Source organism: Rana temporaria, chromosome 2 (genome assembly GCF_905171775.1).
Source record: "Rana temporaria chromosome 2, aRanTem1.1, whole genome shotgun sequence".
In the NCBI taxonomy this organism is placed as follows: Eukaryota; Metazoa; Chordata; class Amphibia; order Anura; family Ranidae; genus Rana; species Rana temporaria.
Window position 1 is genome coordinate 318190111 of NC_053490.1, and position 23097 is coordinate 318213207.

The 23097-nt window shown below is 41.1% G+C and overlaps 1 protein-coding gene across 1 annotated transcript in view; it reads left to right on the plus strand.

Annotated features, from left to right (window-relative positions):
* Positions 1–23097, plus strand: part of PTPN22 (protein tyrosine phosphatase non-receptor type 22) — a 186639-nt gene that overhangs the window by 103926 nt on the left and 59616 nt on the right. Inside the window, exons 8-11 of the mRNA XM_040337464.1 lie at positions 229–371; positions 5263–5329; positions 9508–9585; positions 12325–12417. Coding sequence (XP_040193398.1) covers positions 229–371; positions 5263–5329; positions 9508–9585; positions 12325–12417 — 381 coding nt within the window. The remainder of the gene's footprint in view (positions 1–228; positions 372–5262; positions 5330–9507; positions 9586–12324; positions 12418–23097) is intronic.

Sequence of the window (23097 nt, forward strand, 5' to 3'; positions counted from 1 at the left end):
TAAGATTGATATAAAATTGTTGTTGAATGATTTTGGTTTTATACAATGCTTTACTTTTTTGTCAGTAAGACTAAATGCAGGTATAGCAAATGAACGTGATCACCCTCAAAAGTTTTCAGTGTTTTTTTTTTTACCTCTGACTTTTTTTATCCTTCTGTGTATATATCATATTGTTGTCAGCAATCCATCATATTATTTACGTTGCAATATCTGCCATTTTTTCTACAGGATATACGAATAGTTTATCAGTTTCATTATAAGAATTGGCCTGATCATGATGTGCCTTCATCTGTGGAACATATTTTGGGCATGATAGATGACATACGTGCTCTCCAGAAAGATGATAGTCCTCCAATATGTGTCCACTGCAGGTTTGTATATTTTGAATAGTGTAGGAAAGGGTTTAAACCCTTGACTGTTTGTTATGTGTGTCCCACTTGGGAGGTATTGCTTTATTTTTAGTCCCAAGGATTCAACAGGAAGTGAGGGGGGAAGTATCTCGCTAACACACACAGCCTTTTCAAAGAACTGCTCCTCCCCCTCTCCCAGACAAAGATGGCCACATTGGTTCAGCGCAGTCATTCAGTGTCACCGAAGAAGCTTGACAGCTGAACCTGTCTGTGAACAGGCACAGTGGCTGGAAGGCAGCTTAATAATGCTAAGCCTGTGATTTTATCATGCTCAATGTTACTGAGCTGTACTGAGGATGAAGCATCCGTAATAGACCGTAAAGAGATCAGTATTGCCCCCTCTGTGCCTTCATGAATGCCACCAGAGACTGCCATCTCATTTGGCCTCATTGGCAGCATGGACCTACAATGCATGAATCTATCCATTTTGCATAGAGGGGGTGGCTGGAGAGAGGGGGGTGGCGCCCGTGCACCCTGAATGGACGCACCGCCACTGTTTATTACTATTTTGTTCCCTGATCTTCTCTGCTGACTGTGAACTGGGAGAACACAGCTCAGAGCAGTTTCAGGGTCAGAGCTGTCAAACTCCCATTTGATATTCCAAGAAAATAGAGGATCAAGCACATTGATTCACTGGAGCAGAGGGCAGGACAGACAATCATAATAGACCCCTGATAAAGAGAACCTGCCACCTGCCCAATGCTATCAAATAGAGGGCTTGTTAGGCTCCATGGGGTAGCAATAAGCTTAAATTTAAAATAAGGTATAAAAAGTAAAATAAATGTAGATAAAATATATATATATAAAAGCACCCCTCCCCCTTGTCACACACACAAACATAGGGTGCACATGCACACATAAACAAGTGCGCAACACACATTGCACACACACAGGAGTGAGAGAAACAATTATAGGTACTTTATTTACAGTTAACTGTAAACTTATGAACAGTAAAGGCATTTAGGCTTCATTCACACTTGGCTGTTCGGGTCCGTCTGTCGGCGGACCTGAACGGCCGCTCCATGCATCGCTATGGAGCGTCGGATGTCAGCGGAGACATGTCCGCTGACATCCGACCCGATCCGACCCGCTAAAAACAGACGTATGGGGGCCACGTCCCCATCCGTCCATGCGGATCAGATCGGGTAAGATCTGATGAAAACGGACATTCTGTCCGTTTTCATCAGATCGCTCCATAGGGACACAGCGGTGCCCGACAAGCCCCTCCCCATTCAGTGAGCAGAGAGGAGCTTGTCATCGTCGGCTCAGCGGAGATCTGCGGACTGATCTCCCGCTGAGCCGACGGGAGCAGGCGGAGTCCGCCAAGTGTGAATGAAGCCTTAAAGTGCTATCAAGGTTTGACATGTTGAAAAGTATAGTAAACAGAACATGAGTTCAGGGCTGCTCCATCCCTGGAATTGGAACACAATCAAAAACATTTCCCATGGGACTATGTTGCAGCCAATGAAACAAAAGTATGTAAAACACAAAAAATATATATCTTGGGAGATATATCTAGATATATAGCTATATGTACAGTACATCTATATATCTTTATATTTATATAGGTATATATCTATATACAGTAATACCTCGGATTGCGAGTAACACGGTTAACGAGGGTTTCGCAATACGAGCTATTACGTTTAAAGAATCCTGACTCGGTTTGTCTCGCAAAATGAGCAGGATTCAAGCCTCTTTTGGCCAGAGGTGCGAGGGCGCCAATGACACTCTGAGCCATTCGGATGCACTTGGAAATACTCGGAAACACTATTTTTTCCGTACCTATTCGAGGGTTTCCGAGTGCATCCGAGCGGCTATGGGCAGTCTTCAAGTATTTCCAAGTCTCTCCGGCGCCCCCTCACCTCTGGCCTAATGCGGTACTGCATACAATAGAATTCAATGTGGAACAAATTATCTTCCTTTCCATTGACTTCTATGGGGAAACTTGTTTTGATATGCGAGTGCTTTGGATTACAAGCATTCTCCTGGAATGGATTATGCTTGTAATCCAAGGTTCCACTGTATATATATATATATATATATATATATATATATATATATATATATATATATATATATATATATATATATATATATATATAGATGGATATCTATCTATCTATATATATTTTTATATATATATATAGATATATAGATATCTATATATATATAGCTATATATAAAGAGATATATATATATAGATAGATAGATAGATAGATAGATAGATAGATAGATAGATAGATAGATAGATAGATAGATAGATAAAGAGAGAGAGAGAAATGTTTATGGCTAGGTTTGACATATTTGGTATTTATTTACTCAACGCAACCTCATCTTTTAAAAAGTACAAAACATTGGGGTGTAAATTGTGTTTGTAAAATTTATTTAAAATCTATTTTGAACTAAACCCTCCCAAAACAGTTGTTTTTTTTGTTTTTGTTTTTTTATATTGTAATTTGTATTATTTTCCAAGAAATTACAATGCAATATAAGCAAACTGAAAATGGAATAAAATATAATAGAATTACAAAGAAGTTATAACAAGCTATTTGTCAGTTATAAATGCATGCCTTGAATAACTTTTATGAATACCAATGTGCTTATGTCAGTTCTCAACCAAATTGTAAAGCCATCAAATGGCTGGTGTCATAGCTAGCTACATGTACAGTATCTGCAACTGCAGATCAAACAAAGGCAGCTTCCTTGTCTGCAAAAGATAGGAGGTTCCACTGGTGCTATAGTTCCACTTTAATGTATTTCCTTCCTGAAAATACATTGCACAAATATTCTGTCATTTTTAAGCATTTCAACTACCATCTTTATTTGACAGTGCTTCTGTGTTTAAAAAAAATAAATGTTCTGGGGGTTTCAAGTAAACTTGTAGCCAAATACAGTATACAGACTTTAACATCTGCATGAAAAATGTAAAAAAAAAATTGCTCCACGGGAAATGTGGTTAATCTACAGATCAAAGGGTTGACAAAAAAAGTTAAACTTTGCTCTTATTTAACCCCTTAGTAGCCCTTAGTTTACCTTAATCAGCCCTATTTGCCTCTTCACCTTTTTCTTTTAGCTATTATTTTTCTGCAGATTTTTTTGTTTATTTCAATTTTTCTAACTTTTAATATTCAAATGCTTTTGTTCTTACTGATTTTGTTCATAATTGTATTTAAGACCAAAGAAAAACTAAAAACAAGCATTAATTATTTTTGTTTTTAAATAGATTAGCAATGCATTGTACCTTAATCATAATTTTAGAGTCATTAAAAAAAAGTATGAATTTTATAATAAAATGTATACTTTTTATCTACATTAACTTTTTTTTAAAAACTTATACAGATCAAATTAGAAAAAAAAGTGGGAGAGTTATTTTTTTGTCTGCGGCTTGAATAAAAAACAACTATTGCAAGACAATATCACCAAAAGAAATCCTTGGGCTAGATTCAGTAACAAGTTACGGCGGCGTATCTCCAGATACGTCGCCGTAATTTCAAATCTGCGCCGTCGTATCTTTACGCCGATTCTCAAAGGCAGATACGTTGAAAAAATAGGCTTCCTCCGCCGACGTAACTTGAATACGGCGGCGTATAATTGTGTGCATTTTTACGCTGGCCGCTAGGGGCGCTTCCGTTGTTTTCAGCGTAGAATATGCAAATGACCTAGATACGCCAATTCACAAACGTACGTACGCCCGGTGCAATTTTTTATGTCGTTTACGTTAGGCTTTTTCGGCGTAAGGTTACTCCTGCTATTAGGAGGCGCAGCCAATGTTAAGTATGGACGTCGTTCCCGCTTCGAAATTTGAATTTTTTACGTCGTAAGTCGTTCGCAAATAGGGCTGGACGTAATTTACGTTCACGTCGAAAGCAATGACGATTTGCGGCGGAATTTCAAGCATGCGCACAGGGATTCTTTCACGAACGGCGCATGCGCCGTTCGGAAAAAAACGTAAAATACGCGGGGTCACCATTAATTTAAATAAAACACGCCCCCCTCATCATCATTTGAATTAGGCGCGCTTACGCCGGCCCCATTTACGCTACGCCGTGGGAAGTTAGGAGGCAAGTGCTTTGTGAATACAGCACTTGCCTCTCTAACTTACGGCGGCGCATCGTAAATACAATACGCTGCGCCACCGTAATATTGCGCGCAGCTACCTGAATCTAGCCCTGTGTATGTAGGGAAAAAAACCCACAAAACAATAAATGTATTACTTTGTTATCCTAAGAGATAGGAAAGTTATTCTGAATAAATTGGCCCATAGCAGGAATGTAAAAATGTCTCTGCTCTATAAGGGGTATACAGGCGTGAGGTTGGTTAAATATTTATCTCCACATTTACATGCAGACTAAGCTGTCTAGCAAAAGTGACATTGACAAGAGTAAGAACAAATTAAAACACTGCCAGAGGCAATGGTAGCAACATTTAAACCATTTAACACCCCTGACAGCTTTATAGTTTGTCACTATATTATAATGGATAACATACTTACATATTTTAACCATGTATATATAGTTTTCAGAATAACTTTTCGAAAAAGGGGATATTTTACTCTACCTGCAGGATTATAGTTTTAGTAGTAATATGTATCTGCTGCTTACTAATTTGCATTATATGCAAATGAGGAAGCATTACCATTTTAAAAGAAATGTAGATATAGTGCTCATGGCAACTTTGTTCAGTAAACATGTTCCCTAGACCAACAGTACCACCTAGAGTTACTTTGCTATTACTACATGTTATACCACAATAAAAATGAGAACACAGAAAAAATTATGTATAACTATATAAATACTAATACACATTTAAATGTGGAATCTACAGTATAAACCATTTTACTACTTTTTAGTGCTGGCTGTGGGCGAACTGGCGTTATCTGTGCAATCGATTATATCTGGAGATTACTGAAAGATGAGGTAAGATTGCTGTCATATGTATTTTTAGACATAAATAAAATGCTTCTGAATAAACTAGGAGGTCATAGCCTGGATGGTTGTATGTGACAGCTGCTGCATATCTTGTCCATATGTGACGTGTGGCCGTGCAATGGAACAGTAACATCTGGAAAGGTTGCAGTGGTTGTTATAGTCTCAAATGATCCATGTGACAGTCACAGTTTTGTGGTAGCAAATCTGTTTGACAATACCAAATGTTCCCCGAGCAACCAGTTTCCAAAGTATCCATCTGCTTATGTCATTAGGCCTATGAAAATGGCGCTGATCAAGCCTATATAATTTTGTTGATAACCATGCAGACTTTTTGTGCTGATGAACAAAAAATAAAGGACATTCTTTTAAAATTTTTGAACATGTTTAATCAAAAGTATTAACCTGCATTTAAGAAGACCAAAAAGGTCTATAATTGCTAGATAGATTAACCACTTAAGACCCGCACCTTTAGGCAGCTAAAGGACCCGGCCAGGTTTTGCGATTCAGCACTGCGTCGCTTTAACAGACAATTGCGCGGGCGTGCGACGTGGCTCCCAAACAAAATTGGCGTCCTTTTTTTCCCACAAATAGAGCTTTCTTTTGGTGGTATTTGATCACCTCTGCGGTTTTTATTTTTTGCGCTATAAACAAAAATAGAACGACAATTTTGAAAAAAATGCAATATTTTTTGCTATAATAAATATCCAAAAATATATAAAAAAAACATTTTTTTTCCTCAGTTTAGGCCGATACGTATTCTTCTACCTATTTTGGGTAAAAAAAAAAATCGCAATAAGCGTTTATCGGTTGGTTTGCCCAAAATGTATAGCGTTTACAAAATAGGGGATAGTTTTATTGCATTTTTATAAAAAAATTATTTCTACTACTAATGGCGGCGACCAGCATTTTTTTTCATGACTACGACATTATGGCGGACACTTCGGACAATTTTGACACATTTTTGGGACCATTGTCATTTTCACAGCAAAAAATGCATTTAAAATGCATTGTTTACTGTGAAAATGACAATTGCAGCTTGGGAGTTAACCACAAGGGGGCGCTGAAGGGGTTATGTATGACCTAATATGTGTTTCTAACTGTAGGGGGGTGTGGCTGTAGCTAGTGCCCGCGACCCACGGCTGGGCACTAGCACAGGACGTACCTGTACGTGCATGTGCCCAGCCGTGCCATTCTGCCGACGTAAATGTGCAGGAGGCGGTCCTTAAGTGGTTAAAGGGGTTGTAAAGTAGGGTGACTAGAAATCCCCGGTTTCCGGACAGTCCCCGGATTGAGGACACTGATCCCGGACCAAGTCTCCCCCTTGTATTGTTCCTGGATTGGATTTGAACAGGGGCTGGGGCAATTTAAAAAATGCAGTCAGTGCAGAATTAAAAAAAAAAAAAAAAATTCTGAATTACTAGCTTAGGGGGGTGTATTTTTTTCCATTATCTGTGCCCCTTTCTGATGATCATGTGCTGGTCGGAGCGGAGGGAATATTTCTTCAATTTCGGGTCCATGCTCATTCAGTTCCGCTCACATGTTCTTCTGTCTTGGCTCAAGTCCCGGTCAGCCGCCTGCCTGCTTATCTCCTTGCCTTCCCTGGTGGAGTGATCTTCCTCCGCTCCCCACCAAGTAGCTGGCGCCCGGAGAGTAAGATTTGACAGGCTGCGAGGCGGGCGGCCGCGACGGCAGAGAGACGCTGATTGCCACCATTACTAGTAATAAATAAATAAATAAATATGTCCCCGGATTTAATTTTACAAATCTGGTCACCTTATTGTAAAGGTTCGTTTTTTTTTTTTTTTCTAAATGGGTTCCTTTAAGCTAGTGCATTGTTGGTTCACTTACCTTTTCTTTCGATTTCCCTTCCAAATGTTTTTTTTCTTTGTTTTCTTTGTCTGAATTTCTCACTTCCTGTTCCTCCTCAGTAAGCTGTTCTGGCTGACTAACCCCCAGCCAGAACGGATCGGATGATGTGGGCAAGCTTACTGAGGAGAAACCGGAAGTGAGAAATTCAGACAAAGAAAAAAAACATTTAGAAGGGAAATGGAAGGAAAAGGTAAGTGAACCAACAATGCACTAGCTTAAAGGAACCTATTTAGAAAATAAAGGACGAACCTTTACAACCCCATTTAAGGTAGAAAGTTGCAACCCCATCTGCATTGTTTATACTGACATCCTTCCTTTGTGAAGTGAAAGGCAGGTACATAATTTTGACCAATTGCTTTATCCTCCTGGCTTACTGCAGAAGCTTGATGGTTGTAGATGGGCTCCTGGATAGTTGTGGAACTACAAGTCCCATGAAGCATTGCAAGCTGCTGAGTTACAAGCACTACTCCCAAAGTCAGAGGCATGATGAGAGTTGTACTTCTGCAACAGCTGGAGGGCCGCAGGTTGAGCACCCATGCTTTAGGACCTAGGCTCCCTGCCTAGGTTGCTTGTGGATTATCCAGTACTCATAAAATGCTTCAAAGAACCAGCGTGTGGAGCAGGAATCCTCAAACTACGGCCCTCCAGCTGTTACGGAACTACACATCTCATGAGGCATTGTAAAACTCTGACATTCACAGACATGACTAGGCATGATAGCAATTGTAGTTCCTGAACAACTGGAGGGCCGTAGTTTGAAGACCCCTGGTGTGGAGGAACTACATCTAATTTATGGAGTAATTTATGGAGAGCCTGAGGGCTTTCACACTGGAGCGGTGCGCTAGCAGGACCACTCCAAAAGTCCTGCTAGCAGCATCTTTTGAGCGGTGAAGGAGCGGTGTTTACCGCTCCTTCCCATTGAAAGCAATGGGAAACCGTGGTAATACCGCTGGCAATGCGCCTCTGCAGAGGCGCATTGCGGGCGGAATTAACCCTTTTTCGGCCACTAGCTAGGGTTAAAACCGCACTGCTAGCGGCCGAATACCGCCGCAACTCCGACGGTATAGCAGCGCTAAAAATAGTGTGAAAGGGGCCTTATAAAAGCCCAACAGGTGTTCTAATCCTTCCCCACTCTAGCCAAAACTTAGTGACCCCTCCTTTTCCCTCGTTATCCCTGCTAGAAAAAAAAAGGTTGGCCTTACATGTCAACATTTTATTTTCTCCCCCAAATCCACGTGACCAAACCCAATTCATTAATCTACGTCCTATGAAGGTCCACTTTCTGGGTAGCAACTTTCCAATGGGATGCAGGGTAGTCCAAGGAAGTATGAAACTTTAGGCACTTTGAGCTTTGGCATACATATCTTATAATGGTTATTACGTTTTTTGTAACAATGTTATAATTATGTTTTACAGTAAAACTTTGGATTTCTAGCATAATTTGTTCCGGAAACATGCTTGTAATCCAAAGCACTTGTATGTCAAAGCAAATTTTCCCATAAGGAATAATGGAAAATTAAATGATTCTTTCCACAGCCATTTATTCATACATCCTTCCGTTTACAGTCCATATAAAAAGATTATAGCAATGTGATTATAGCAAGGTTGTGTAACAATAACATTTCCATTTACAAATGGCAACCTCAAAGGGGATTAGAAGCAAAATCCAGCAGGAGCTACAGAGTATAAAATATGGTTACATTTAATGAAGGTACAACATTCAACATGGTTGATGATTAAAAGAGGCTCTCCCCGCTATTAATCTCCAATCGTGATCAGAAAGACTACCCTGCAGTAGAGCGATCAGAAATCGAGGCTCGAAGCGCTCGTGGAGTGCAGCGTGGAAGGGATGACGTTGGTGGCAGTGCGGAGGATGATATATGTGGACAGCTTTACCCCCGAATGTCTGTATACCTAGATGTGCCCGTTTTAATCATCAACCATGTGAGTTGCTAAATGTTGTACCTTAATTAAATGTAACCATATTGCTACACTTAGAGGCGCCCCTCTTATATTTTATACTCAGTTGTGACATAACGCTACTTGTATATCAAGACATCGCTTCTATGTCAAGTCAAAATATATTTAAAAATGTAGCTTGTCTTGCAAAACGCTCTCAAACCAAGTTACTCTCAAACCAAGGTTTTATTCTATATGTATGTATGTGTTCCTATGATAAATAAAACATTTTTTAATCCTGCCAAAACTTTTGTTGCGTATGAAAATCAGGTGCATAAGAGGGATGAGAAGAATATCTGAATGACAAATAACAATTTTGATTTCTTTCTCTGTAATAGATTATTCCAGTTAATTTTAGTGTTTATTCCATTATACAAGAAATGAGAACTCAGAGGTCTTCACTTGTTCAAACCAAGGTATGAAAAAAAAAATGTATTTACTACTTTTGTTAGATAAAGAAGTGTGACTGACAGCACAACAACCTTGCAGCAGCCTCATATCCATCCTTTGTGCTTTTGAGTAATATATGAGATTTATATCTACATCTCATTCTGTGGCTCACACCCAAATCATACCAGATTATTAAAGTGGATTTGCACCCTTGGAATGCAATAAATGTAAAATGCATGCTGTCAGACAGCTACTTATCAGAGTGTTTTATATTCTTCAAGAGAAGCAAGATTTCAATTACTGTATCTTTATCCTCTATACTTTATATGTGCAGCTCTTATTGTCTATGGTCTCTGCAAAATATATATATATATATAATGTTTGGGGGTTCTAAGTAATTTTCTAGCAAAAAAATTCTGATTTTAACTTTTAAACAAAAAGTTCCAGAAAAGGCCTGGTCTTCAAGTGGTTAAAGAAACCTGAAATCACATCTGTAGCAAGAAGTTCCAGCATTTTCCCGATGCCAAGGCTAAAATGGCAATGTCGCATAGTATTTGCACAGTGGTCTTTCAAAAGCAATTTCTTAGGATAAAATACACGTTAATGAATTAAGAAAAAACAATACACAAAAAAAAACACAATATTTACCCAACCTTTTATACGGTATAATGTGAAAGATGATGTTACGCCGAGTAAATAGATACATAACATGTCATGCTTTAAAATTGCAAACACGACCATTTTTCATGTCATGGAAAAAAAACTAAATTTTTCTCGATGTGATTCTTGTCAAGCCTGCCTTGCATACACACAATTGTGAAAAAAAAATGCTCGAGCAAAGCGCGGTGACGTACAACTCGTACGACGGCACTATAAAGGGGAAGTTCCATTCGGATGGCGCCACCCTTTGGGCTGCTTTTGCTGATTTCGTGTTACCGCGTGTTAGTAAAAGTTTGGTGAGAGACAATTTGCGCTTTTCAGTCTTCGTGCTTTTCTGTCTGTTACAGCGTGACGAATGTGCTATCTCCATTACAAATGCTAGTTTTACCAGAACGAGCGCTCCCGTCTCATAACTTGCTTCTGAGCATGCGCGTTTTTTTTCCCCGTTGTTACAGCGTACACACAACCGTGAAAAAATAGAGCAGGTTCTAAATTTTTAACAGCCATTTTTCACGTCGAGAAAAATGCTCTGGAGCCTACACATGATCGTTTTTAATGACCAATTTAAAAAATGGCATTTTTCTCGTCATGGAAAACAGTCGTGTGTACGCGTCATCAGAGTTACAGAGGAGGTCTTAGGCTACAATTATTGCTCTTCCTCTAACGATCGTGGCGATACTTGTTACATATGCTTGCGCGACATGCCTATGCATTCACTTCTGTGCATGAGAATGGAGGGATGGGGCGCTTTTACATTTTTCTTTTTCTTATTTCTTTTACTTTTTATGTTTACACTGTCTCTTTATTTTTATTTCTATCACGTTTATTCCTATTGCAAGGAATGTAAGAACCCCTTGTAATATACAAATATACATAAGGATGACAGTTCCTCTTTTTTGAGAGATCTGGGGTCAAAAAGACTCCAAATCTTTCATTTATCTTTAAAAGCAAAAGATCAAAAAAACTAATTTTTTAAACTTTTGATTTTATTTTATTTTTTACTTTGGCTCGGGAACCGGAAGTGATGTCAGATGTTGCTTTGGTCCTCCAAGGGCATATAGACGCGACTCTTCTCCATACCCAGCTACTCAGATCATTCCCGGGCTTCACCGATGGGTCAGGTAAGCCCGGGAACGACCAGGGAGAGGCGGGACCCTGCCAACTAGCATTTCCATATGCAAACAGTCTTTTCCAGCAGCAATCCTCACACTAGTCTCTTGAATGTTAGGTATCACTATAAACATATCAGTTGATATGCTTGGTCTATAGACTGCTACAATCCCATAAATCCCAATCCCATAAACTGAAACAAAGGACCAGGTAAGAATGGGAAACATAAAAGAAACCTACAATACATTGATTAAAATAAGTAGGCTGTCATTTGCTGATTTCACCTCTTGCTTCCTAGTTGTCATGCTGACCCAATCCAACTTGAACTAGAACAAAAATTCAGATCAAGGGTTCTGACTTCACTTTGATCTTCCCAAGTTGCAAGTTAAGCCTCATACACGTGATCAAATTTTCCACAGACAAAGTGTAGGACTTTTGTCCGAAGGGCGTTGGCCAGGAATTTGTCTTGCATACAAACGTTAAAGAATTGTCGGCCAAAAAAACAGAAAACTACCATACATGTTATTTCAGCTCTTTAGCACCACCCTTTGGGCAACTTCTGCTAATGTTGTGTTTGGTGAGCATTGCTTCCGAGTATGCGTATTTGTACTTTGGACTTTTTTCTGACGGACATGTGTACACACGATCGGAAAATCCGACAACAGACAATTGTCCACAACATTTTTTAAAGCCTGCCATCCAACATTTGTCCATGGAAAATCCGACAACAATTGTCCGATGTCGCATACAAATGGTCGGATTTTCTGCCAACAGCCTGTCATCACACAATTCCAGTCTGAAAATCCGATCGTGTGTATGAGGCTTTTGTCTAAATTTGTAAAAATGTTAACACAACCAGGCAAGTAGTATTTTTAAATTATGTCAATGGTAACCCCCATATTTTACTAGGAGCAGATTTCTTAAGACATAAGACATAAGGTACAATTATGGGATGAAAAAAGTAACTCATTTATTGCCAATGTTATTGATCATAGGAGCAGTATGAACTTGTCTATAATGCAGTAACCCATCTGTTCAAGAAGGAACTTGATAGACTCAATGGAATACCAGACTCAGAACAGAAAAACGTAAGTTATCTGTCATAACAGACTAAATAAAATGTAATGGCATAAATGTATTTAGCATAAAAAACAGCTTTAAAGTTTTTTCTCTATTTTTGGTGAGTACAATAAGCTTGCTCAAGGTAAAATGGGCATCCTATAGCTCAGTGGCGGACGTTGGAATTTTTTTTTGGGGGGGGGGGGGCAAACAGTATGTTGCCCACCCATTGGCCGGTAGCACTTACCCCATCACCGGTGGCTTCCCCTCCTCCGCGGTGGCAGCCTCCTATTCTCCTACTCTCCACAGGTCATTACGGATCATCACAGCGGCGGCAAATTCCGTTTTCTCCATCCTTCTCTGCAGTCAATCAGGAGTCTTCTCTTTTTGGCCAATCGAAAAATGGGTCTCACACCCGCTTCTGATTGGCCGGATTGAGGATCAGTGTTTAAATAGCGGATATTCATTCACTGTTGTAACACACCTAGGTGGGCTCTGGTCGCATTCTCTGCGACCAGAGCCCATCCTATTTTAAAGCCTATTAGAGCCTCTGGCTCTAATCAGGTGCTTAACTACTTGCCGTCGCCGCACCGTCATAATACGTCCACAAGATGGCACTCCTGGGCGAGATCACGTATTATGACGTCCGGCGCGTGAACGGCGATGGGGCGCGCGCGCGCGCCCCACCGCCGTTCACGATGATCAGATTCGATGCAGAACTGATCAATCACCAGGTCCAGGCCAATAAAATCTGGCCTGGACCTGGTGATCGCTCCAACCAATGGTTGTCTTCCCCTGGCAATGTTTTGTAAACATTGGCAGGGGAAGTACTGCTCTCTCCCTCGTGTCGGTCTTTCCGTTCCAGACCGAGAGGGAGAGAGCATCTAACAGTGAGTTGCACAACACTACACTGACACCAGGTCACGTAGGCACACTTTTAACCCCCTGATCACCCCCCGATCACCCCCCAAATTAACCCATTCACTGCCTGTCACTGTGTCACCCAGTACAGCAATCAGATTTTTTTTTGATCGCTGTACTAGTGTCATTAGTGACAAAAATAAGTGTTAGGGTAATCAGTATTAGGCTCTAAATAGTCTAGGGACCCCCCCTAACCCCCCCCAATAAAGGTTTAACCCCATCATTACCCCCTGTCACCAGTGATCACAGTATAAGTGTCACCGGTGACGCAGTTTAGCTAGTTAATTTTTTATTGCATCAAGGCACCCGCCATATTTTTTGCAATAAAATTTTAACCCCCTGATCGCCCGGCGGGTGATCAAAGTTTGGTTTTAGCGCCAGATAGGGTCTGCGTCGCCCCAGGCAGCGGCCAATAGCGCTAACACCCACGCACGCACCATACGCATCCCTTTAGTGGTATAGTATCTGATCGGATCGATACTTGATCTGATCAGATCTATACTAGCGTCCCCTGCAGTTTAGGGTTCCCAAAAACGCATGGTTAGCGGGATCAGCCCAGATACCTGCTAGCACCTGCGTTTAGCCCCTTCGCCCAGTCCAGCCCACCGAAGTGCAGTATCGATCAATCGATCGATCACTGACACAAAACACAAAAACACATAACTGCAGCGTTCGCAGAGTCAGGCCTGATCTCTGCGATCGCTAACAGTTTTTTTGGTAGCGCTTGACTCAGTCGCTAACAGGTCAGGTGCTTTTTTGCCTGTGAATCTCACCACTGTACCCCTAAATTTAGAGCCCAAAATGGCAAATCGATGGTACAGTGATGAAGAGGCCTACTTGTTTATGAGCCTGACGGATAGTGATGAGGAGGTCACGCATCTGTCAAATTCTTGCTCAGAATACGATCCTGTAGACGACAGTGGCTCCCTGACAGATAGCTCTGACGACGGAGTGGTCCCTGCTAGGGTCAGGCGTACCAGACCCCGATCTTCTGCTGTCGCTGAGGTGCAAGAACCGCAGGGCTCTCGTATGGAGGAGAGAAGTACTAGCGCCGCTATTCCTTCTGGTGAACTGGCAAGCACCAGCGGCCTAGTACATCCTGGTCATATATCCAGCACTGCAGTAACACTTGGTGACGTGGCGAGTCCCATAAGTGCAGTTCAAGCTGGAGAGGTGGCAAGCACGAGTAGTGTCCCGCTGCCACCAAGAAGAAGAAGACGACAAAGACAGGCCCGTCCCCATAGTGCCCTTCCTGCTGCATTCGCCAATCCTGATTGGGTACCCACCACTTCTGCAGCACCCGTACTTCCCCCATTCACTGGCCAACCCGGAATTCAGGTGAATACAGTTGATTTTACGTCACTGGATTTTTATTCGCTGTATTTCACGGAAGATCTCTATAGATCTATTGTGGACCAAAGCAATTTGTACGCTGGTCAATTCTTCGCCGCTAATCCCCAGCTGTCCCTTGCCAGAGATTGGAAGCCAATTACGGTTTCCGAATTTAAGATCTTTCTGGGCCTTTCCCTCATCATGGGCATTACTAAAAAGAGTGAGCTGCGGATGTATTGGTCCACGCACCCAGTTCACCATATGCCCATTTTCTCTGCCTCCATGACCAGGACACGATACGAGCAGATCTTGCGGTTCATGCATTTTAGTGACAATGAACTCTGTCGTCCTCGGGGAGACCCTGAATTCGATCGGCTCTACAAAATTCGGCCCCTCGTAAACCACTTCAACGAACGGTTTGCAGCCTTGTATAATCCCAATCAAGTTGTCTGCGTTGATGAGTCCCTGGTTAAGTTTTCTGGCCGCTTGTCATTCAAACAATACCTTCCCAGCAAGCGTGCCAGATACGGGGTCAAGTTGTATAAGCTCTGTGACAGGGCAACAGGCTATACATCTAGCTTTATGGTTTACGAGGGAAAAGACAGTCACGTAGAGCCGGAGAATTGCCCTGATTACATAGGGAGCGCTGGTAAGATAGTGTGGGAATTGGTGTCACCCTTATTCGGAAAGGGGTACCACTTGTACGTGGACAATTATTACACAAGCGTGCCACTTTTTAGTCACCTTTTTGATTATGGAATTGGCGCATGTGGCACCGTGCGACCTAATCGCCGGGGCATCCCCCAACGGCTTGTAGAATCCCGTCTTAGTCGGGGGGAGAGAGCCTGCTTACGGTGTAATAATTTGTTAGCAGTGAAGTGGAGGGATTCACGGAATGTTTTCGTTCTGTCCACGCTTCACGCAGACACGGCAGTCCAAATTCCTACGGCGACTGGTGTTGTGGAGAAACCCCTCTGTATCCACGAGTACAACCTTAACATGGGAGGGGTGGACCTCAATGACCAGTTGTTGGCGCCGTACCTAATTGCCCGGAGGTCCAAACGCTGGTACAAAAAAGTGTCAGTGTATTTGTTTCAATTGGCTTTGCTGAACGCTCATGTGCTATACAGAGCTTCAGGACGGACTGGATCCTTCCTAAAATTCCAGGAAGAGATCGTCGAAGCCCTTCTGTTTCCAGATGGTGCTGTGCCCCACCTTCCCAACGCAAATGCAGTGAGCCGGCTGTATGAGAGGCATTTTCCTTTTGTCCTCCCTGGTACCCCTACCCAAAGAGCCCGCCAAAAAAGATGTCGTGTCTGCAGCAAACTCGGATTTAGGCGTGACACCCGCTTTTATTGTCCCGACTGTCCTGACCAACCTGGTCTCTGCATTGGTGTATGTTTCAAACGCTACCACACACTAATTGAGTTTTAGCGTAGGGTACAGCACCACACAGTCCTAGGCACACCAACACAGGGTCTCGGAATATGTGATGGCCATCACATTTTGAGAGACCATAATCTGCAACGTTCAGTTTACAGTTTTCTTACAGTTTTTATAAAAGTAAAAAAAAGTGGAAAAAAAATTAAAAAAACTTACACAAAAACACAAAAAAATATATAAAATAAAAAATCCAAAAATAGTTGTGGTTGTATTTTTCTCCTCTCTTTATTGTTCTCTTATGTTCACTCTCTACTGTCCACTCACTATTGTTCTATATCTATTCTCTCTATTTTTACAATGTTTTATTGTATTTGCTTTGCAGGTATGGTATGTTATACTGTAATGTTTGTTTTATTGTTAACCATCATTTGTTTAGCAGGTACGCCATTCAGTTGCATCGCGGATTTATTTAGCGTGACAGCAACAGCGTTTGCTCCCACGATTTATAAAGCTGTGACTCCAACGCTGTAGGAGGTGATTTCACCACCACGGTTAAAAAAAAAAGCATATATGCCAAAGCATGGGGGCAGCAGGGGCGGAGGAGCGATTTTGCTCCTAATGCCGCGTACATACGGTCGAAATTCCGACGGAGGCTTGCCCGTGGAAAAGTTCGACCGTGTGTATGCGGCATAACTTTTTATGCGGGAGGATGCCCCCATGCTTTGGCATGTATATTTTTTAGGCACAGGTTGCGTTAAAAAATGTTTTATTTTTTACTGTATTTATTTTTTTGGTATTTGCTTTGCAGGTATGGTATGGTAAGATCTTAATGTTAAAATGTAATGTTACTTTGTTATAATGTTAACCATCATTTGCTTAGCAGGTACGCCATTCAGTTGCAGCACGGATTTATTTAGCGTGACAGCAACAGCGTTTGCTCCCACGATACATAAAGCCGCGACTCCAACACTGTGGGAGGTGATTTCACCACCACAGTTAAAAAAAGAGCATATATGCCGAAGCATGGGGGCATTAGGGGCGGAGGAGCGATTTTGCTCCTAATGCCGCGTACATACGGTCGAAATTCCGTCGGAAGCTTGCCCGTGGAAAAGTCCGACCGTGTGTATGCGCCATAACTTTTTATGCGGCGTACATACGTGTGTGAGCGGCATAACTTTTTTGCGGGAGGATGCCCCATGCTTCGGCATATATAAATGGTGCATGTATGCCCATCATTAGAAGTGGGTGGATGAAGGGAGGTATTCTAATGGTGGGCATACCCACCGATCAATCTTTTTTTCGTTCAGCCAACAGGCTGCATGAAAAAAAAAAAAGATTACAATACATGTCCAACAAGAACCATCAACGTATGGTATGTTGCTGGACTTTGAATGGTTATACCAGAATGATGCCTGCGGGTTTAGGTATCATCTTGGTATCATTCTTTTCAGCCAGCGGTCGGCTTTCATGTAAAAGCAGTCCTAGCGGCTAATTAGCCTCTAAACTGCTTTTACAAGCAGTGGGAGGGTATGTCCCCTCCCCGGATATAAACTGCGCCATTGGGAAAGTGGGAAAACATTTTATCACACCGATCTTGGTGTGGTCAGATGCTTTAAGGGCAGAGGAGAGATCTAGGGTCTAATAGACCCCAATTTTTTCAAAAAAGAGTACCTGTCACTAACTATTGCTATCATAGGGGATATTTACATGCCCTAAGATGGCAATAAAAATTATAAAAATAATAAAAAAAAGTAAGGAACAGTTTAAAATAAAATTAAAAAAGCAAATTAAATAATAATAAAAAAAAAAAAAAAAAAAAAAGCACCCCTGTCCCCCCCTGCTCTTGCGCAAAGGCGAACGCAAGCGTCGGTTTGGCGTCATATGTAAACAGCAATTGTACCATGCATGTGAGGTATCACCGCGAAGGTCAGATCGAGGGCAGTAATTTTAGCAGTAGACCTCCTCTGTAAATCTAATGTGGTAACCCGTAGAGGCTTTTAAAGGCTTTTAAAAATGTATGTAGTTTGTCGCCACTGCGCATTTGTGCGCAATTTTAAAGCATGTCGTGTTTGGTATCTATGTACTCGGCCTAAGATCATCTTTTTTATTTCATCAAACATTTGGGCAATATAGTGTGTTTTAGTGCATTAAAATAAAAAAATATGTATTTTTGCCCAAAAAAATGCATTTGAAAAATCGCTGCGCAAATACTGCGTGGTAAAAAAAAATGCAACACCCACCATTTTAATCTGTAGGGCCTTTGCTTTAAAATAATATATAATGTTTGGGGGTTCAACTTAACTTTCTTGCAAAAAAATAATATGTTTTTATGTAAACAAACAGTGTCAGAAAGGGCTTTTTCTTCAAGTGGTTAGAAGAGTGGGTAATGTGTGACATAAGCTTCTAAATGTTGTTCATAAAATGCCAGGACAGTTCAAAACCCCCCCAAATGACCCCATTTTGGAAAGTAGACACCCCAAGCTATTTGCTGAGAGGCATCTCGAGTCCATGGAATATTTTATATTTTGACACAAGTTGTAGGAAAGAGAATTATTATTATTTTATTTTATTTTTTTTGCACAAAGTTGTCACTAAATGATATATTGCTCAAACATGCCATGGGCATATGTGGAATTACACCCCAAAATACATTCTGCTGCTTCTCCTGAGTACGGGGATACCACATGTGTGAGACTTTTTGGGAGCCTAGCCGCGTACGGGACCCCAAAAACCAATCACCACCTTCAGGCTTTCTAAGGGTGTAAATTTTTGATTTCACTCCTCACTACCTATCACAGTTTCGGAGGCCATGGAATGCCCAGATGGCACAAAACCCCCCTAAATGACCCCATTTTGGAAAGTAGACACCCCAAGCTATTTGCTGAGAGGTATGTTGAGTATTTTGCAGATCTTGCTTTTTGTCACAAAGATTTGAAAATTGAAAAAAGAAAAAAAAAATATATATATATATATCTTTCTTCATTTTCAAAAATAAATGAGCGCTGTAAAATACTCACCATGCCTCTCAGCAAATAGCTTGGGGTGTCTACTTTCCAAAATGGGGTCATTTGGGGGGGTTGTCTGCCATCTGGGAATTCTATGGCCTCCGAAACTGTGATAGGCAGCGAGGAGTGAAATCAAAAATTTGCGCCCTTAGAAATCCTGAAGGCGGTGCTTGGTTTTCGGGGCCCCGTACGCGGCTAGGCTCCCGAAAAGTCCCACACATGTGGTATCCCCGTACTCAGGAGAAGCAGCAGAATGTATTTTGGGGTGCAATTCCACATATAACCATGGCATGTGTGAGCAATATATCATTTAGTGACAACTTTGTGCAAAAAAAAACAAAAAAAAAAAAAGTTTGTCATATTCCAGCAACTGGTGGCAAGATATAAAATATTCCATGAACTCAAAATGCCTCTCAGAAAATAGCTTGGGGTGTCTACTTTCCAAAATGGGGTCATTTGGGGGGGTTGTGTGCCATCTTGGCCTTTTATGGCCTTCAATACTGTGATAGGTAGTGATCGGTAGTGAGGAGTGAAATCAAAAATGTATGCCCTTAGAAATCCTGAAGGCGGTGCTTGGTTTTCGGGGTCCCGTACGCGGCTAGGCTCCCAAAAAGTCCCACACATGTGGTATCCCCGTACTCAGGAGAAGCTGCAGAATGTATTTTGGGGTGTAATTCCACATATGCCCATGGCATGTGTGAGCAATATATCATTTAGTGACAACTTTGTGCAAAAAAAAAAAAAAATTGTCATATTCCCGCAACTTGTGTCAAAATATTAAATATTCCATGGACTCAACATGCCTCTCAGCAAATAGCCTGGGGTGTCTACTTTCCAAAATGGGGTCATTTGGGGGGGGTTTCTGCTATTTGGGCATTTTATGGCCTTCAAAACTGTGATAGGTAGTGAGGAGTGAAATAAAAAATTTGCGCCCTTAGAAATCCTGAAGGCGATGCTTGGTTTTCGGGGTCCCGTACGCGGCTAGACTCGCAAAAAGTCCCACACATGTGGTATCCCCGTACTCAGGAGAAGCAGCAGAATGTATTTTGGGGTGCAATTCCACATATAACCATGGCATGTATGAGCAATATATCATTTAGTTACAACTTTTTGTAATTTCTTTTTTCTTTTTTTTTTTTGTCATTATTCAATCACTTGGTACAAAAAAAAAAAATATTCAGTGGGCTCAATATGCCCCTCAGCAGATTCCTTGGGGTGTCTACTTTCCAAAATGGGGTCATTTGGGGGGATTTTGTGCTATTTGGGCATTTTATGGCCTTCAAAACTGTCTTAGGTAGTGAGAAGTGAAATCAAAAATTTGCGCCCTTAGAAATCCTGAAGGCGGTGCTTGATTTCCGGGGCCCCGTACGTGGTTGGGCTCCCAAAAAGTCTCACACATGTGGTATCCCCGTACTCAGGAGAAGCAGGAGAATGTATTTTGGGGTGCAATTCCACATATAACTATGGCATGTGTGAGCAATATATCATTTAGTGACAACTTTTTGTAATTTCTTTTTTTTTTTTTTTTTTTTGTCATTATTCAATCACTTGTTACAAAAAAAAAAAATATTCAATGGACTCAACATGCCTTTCAGCAGGTTCCTTGGGGTGTCTACTTTCCAAAATGGGGTCATTTGGGGGGGTTTTGTACTTCCTTGCTATTTTAGCACCTCAAGAATTGAGATAGGCAGTCATAAAATAAAAGCTGTGTAAATTCCAGAAAATGTACCCTAGTTTGTAGATGCTATAACTTTTGCGCAAACCAATAAATTTACGCTTATTGGCATTTTTTTTACTAAAGACATGTGGCTGAATACATTTTGGCCAAAATGTATGACTAAAATTGAGTTTGTTCGATTTTTCTTATAACAAAAAGTAGAAAATATCATTTTTTCTCAAAATTTTCGCTCTTTTTCCGTTTATATCGCAAACATTAAAAATCGCAGAGGCAATCAAATACCATCAAAAGAAAGCTCTATTTGTGGGAAAAAAAGGACGCAAATTTTGTTTGGGTACAACATTGTATGGCCGCGCAATTACCAGTTAAAGCAGCGCAGTGGAAAATTGTAAAAACACCTCTGGTCTTAAGGCTGACAAATGGTCCGGTGGGAAAGTGGTTAAAAACAAAAAACCTAGACGCTATAATTCATGCGTCCGGTGCCCTGGAAAGGTGGCCGGACACATGAATAAGGGGTGGATAGATTTATGCTATGTATGCTATGCTATGTATGAATATATCCATTGCATATAGGGGGTGGCCTGGAGAAAGAGGGCGGCGTCCAGGCACCCCTAATGGACGGGACGCCACTGCTATACTTCCTAATAGGGAACACTGATGCAGGCAGCAGTAGTAGTTACCAGCTGTAACGAGAGAAAAGAATTGCATTGATCTTAATTACACTGATAACACACAAGGAAACAGCTTACAGCATACTAATCTTCCAGGAAGTAGTGAAAGAGTATAGGCACACAAACCGCATAAGCAAAAGTAGGAAACAATGTAAACTGTTCACACATTGCTGTGCAATCTCTACACAATCTTTTGATAAACCAGCAAATATCTATGCTACAAATATGTATGCTTCATTGTAAAAAAATTTGCAATCTGTATCCCAATGGGCAAAATATATTTCTCCCCCTCTCCCATAGAAGCAAAAAGAATTGAGAGGAAATGCCTTCAGAGTAAGGAAAATCTCAGGGTCACCAAAAATAGTGTATCCACAGAAAGATTTCCCCTCTATTCCTGTTTTACTTTTTTTCACATTCATCAACAATGCTCACCAGGACAAATAGGGTCCGATTTACTAATGGCAAAGAGATTGTTCACTTTGCAAGGCAAGTAACACTTTGCATGAGAATTTCTCCATAGCTTAATGAATAAGGTGAAGCTCTGCTGACTTCCATCATCCATCTTGTTTTTTTATTTATTTGCCTTGCACATTATTGGGTATTCTGCAAAGTGAAATTTCCTTACATTTACCAAGTTCTAGGTAAATTTCCCTTGCAAAGTAAACAGTCTATTTGTCTTTAGTAAATCGACCCCACAAAGAGTGTAATTCTCCCTAATGGCAAAACAGACGGCAATAAAAACCTGATTGGTGTTGTAGTCCCTCTCCACTTTATTTTTACTGATTAATGGAAACAAATAAAAAAATATGGGACTTTATAGGGGCTACCACTTAATTAAACCACTAAAATTGTACATCTTTTATCATATCAAAAAAAGTCAACAATGCTTAAAAGGGTAACTTCTTTTTCATGGGAAAAAAATTTAGCAAATAAAAAGAAATAATATAGCGTATACAATGGTGACACAAGTCAATTTGTCATTGAATGTTATTAAAATTACCTTTCTTTTTCACTCAGCAGCACTGTAATTTTCTGTAACATGTAATGCAATTTGGCTACCTGGAGGCATTCTGTACATAGACGGTGTACAGTACGCCCCCCAGGTATGTCATTTTCTGCTTGTGTGATTTGCTTACTGGTTTTCCCAGAAGTCTGCACTAAGATACAAATTCGATTATGGGCATCCCCTGCAACAAAAAGGGCATTTTTGGTGAGATACTCCCAAAAGGAAATCACGTCTAAAGGGATGCAGACCATGCCACGTCCCTCATTAAAGCCCTGCTGGTACAGCTGACTGATAATTACAAAATCACTCCCATACAGATTCACTCAGAACATTGACACAAACAGCTATTTGTGAGTACCTGTCACCAGTCCATCAGAGTACCTAAATACTTGTCACCAGCCCATCCGTGTACTGAGTACCTTTCACCGCCCTCTCAGAGTACCAGAATACCTGTCACCGCCCATCAGAGTACCCAAGTACTTGTTCCCAGCCCAAAATACCTGAGTACCTATCTGCAGACCATCAGAGTACCTGTCTTCAGCCCAGAGTACCTGAGTACCTATATGCTGCCCACCAGAGTACCTGAGTACCTATCTCCAGCCCAGATTACCAGAGTACCTATCTCCAGCCCATCAGAGTACCCAAGTACCTATCTGCAGCGCATCAGATTACCTGAGTACCTGTCTTCAGCCCAGAGTACCCGAGTACCTGTC